At 31.0% G+C, this 2,012-nt stretch overlaps 1 protein-coding gene across 2 annotated transcripts in view; it reads left to right on the forward strand.

The window, feature by feature from the left end:
* Positions 1-561, forward strand: part of LOC108565102 — a 9,207-nt gene extending 8,646 nt beyond the window's left edge. Inside the window, exon 3 of one of the 2 annotated variants that reach the window (XM_017924394.1) lies at positions 112-561. In XM_017924394.1, coding sequence (XP_017779883.1) covers positions 112-274 — 163 coding nt within the window. In that variant the 3' untranslated portion in view covers positions 275-561. The remainder of the gene's footprint in view (positions 1-111) is intronic. The other variant, XM_017924395.1, reaches the window with a different exon arrangement.
* The last annotated feature ends 1,451 nt before the right edge of the window (positions 562-2,012 follow it).

Below are 2,012 nucleotides of genomic sequence, written 5' to 3' on the forward strand. Positions count from 1 at the left end.
CTAGTAAAGGTTGTATATTTTCTTTAGGTCTTGAATTGCTTTTGGCAGTGTGTGTCAATGTTGAATGTTTTCGGTTGATGTGTTCGTAAGAGATTTCTAATTTCCTTCCAGACGTTCTTCCTTAATTTACCTTTTCAGACGGGCGTGCATAAGAAGAGGAGGCAACTGCGACCATCGACCCAACGATTGTTGTTACAACAGCTCGTGCCGTTGCAATCTGTGGGGATCGAACTGCAGATGCCAGCGCATGGGTTTGTTCCAGAAATGGGGATAAAGATGATAAAGAATGATAACCGACCACCGACCGACCATCGGCCCCCCCCACCATAATTAACAATTGACGACGAAACCAAGCTACGAATCAATGGAAAAAAAAAACGATTAACGGAAAACATCTAATGCACTATATATGTTTACAACTAATTTACTTATTATTACTTCTGTTTTCTTCTAGCTGTCTAAATACGACGATTCTAATGATGTAACGCATATGTGTAATATATTTAGGTTTATTGATCGATAATAACTAAAAACAAATATATGTATAGTTATAAATATGAAGAAGAAAAAGTAATTGAGAGCAAAACAATACTTATTTCCTTATTTTTTGATACTTTTTTCTTTGGTTCATCCAAATGTGTTTCTGTACGAATTATGTTCCGTGTTCTGTTTAATAATAGTTATCTATCTTCCTGCGTTTGCTTCAGCTGCATTCTCACTAGAGGTTTTTCCAGCCACATCTCTAATCAGAACGCATGCCTGAAGTTCTTCATTTTCTGTCCCGTTTCGTTCGATGCATAATAAACCGTATTATATTTCAAACACACACTTACACCGATTGTAATTATGTAATGTTTGTATAGATGTCATTATATAATACAATATATATATACTTGAATGGCTTAGCCGTAATTACCTAAGCTACTAATTGTTGTTAGTGAATTGAACAAAAGTCATATATTAAATGAAATGATATAATAATTAATTATCTTTCTATGTGAAAAGGGTACAACATTCAACACTCTTGTCAATATTAAATTTATCAATTGGCCTACTTCCTTGTTTTATTTTGTTGTCCATTCGTTGACGTCTTTTGTTTTTATTTTATTTTTTTTAATAAATAATACAGCCACTATCGGCGCAGGTAAGTAAATAATTATAATTCTGTTAGTTCGAAGCACTTTCCACATCACTATATAATATATAGTAGAATTTGATTAAAGTAATTCTTTCTTAACAGTATTTATAAAATAACAATTATACAAGTAGTTTGTGGTGAAATATAGTCTTTTTTAAGTAAGGTTTCATGAGACCTGAACAAATTTGTTGATAGAGCTCTAAACATTAATTTAAAGATTAAAGACGGAGATTATCAGTTCATTAAGAATGTCATCAATTAAGTAGGGGGGATGAGAGTACAGGAATCCTTATAAACAGAATTATGAATGGAGTTATACACAGTTTAATGGAAATGCTGAAAATATTGTAAGTATTGAGCATTTCGTGTTATTGATTTATTTGCACAAGAGAGTCACCGAAAGGAAGAAAAGTAAATAAAAAAAAGAAGAAGAGAAAGGAGAAGTTGTTTCCTTTCCTGCGAAACGTCCAATAAAGTCTTTCAACTTGAAAGCACACCGAAAACCAACATTGCCAGCCAATATATTGGATTCGTTGAAAATTCCCCCTCGAAACCGTATTTCATCTCGATCTTCTCATTGTTTGCATATGTCGAAAGAATGTAAGCATATGTAAGAAATCGATAAAATAAAGAGTTGACAATTGTTACATTAATAGTTTAAATAACATATAACAATTAGATTTAACAATATGTATAATGAATTTAATATTTTAAATATTATTTAAAAAAGAAAATAAGTATTGTAATTGAACATTGGATAAAGTAATAAATCTAGGTCTTATATAATAATAACTAAATAATATAGGATAATAACAGTATACATTTTTCCTTTGACCTTTTATAAATCACAATCTTTTTCATGACGCAATATCTC

Source organism: Nicrophorus vespilloides, unplaced genomic scaffold, assembly GCF_001412225.1.
Source record: "Nicrophorus vespilloides isolate i.1.1-1 unplaced genomic scaffold, Nicve_v1.0, whole genome shotgun sequence".
Lineage (NCBI taxonomy): Eukaryota > Metazoa > Arthropoda > Insecta > Coleoptera > Silphidae > Nicrophorus > Nicrophorus vespilloides.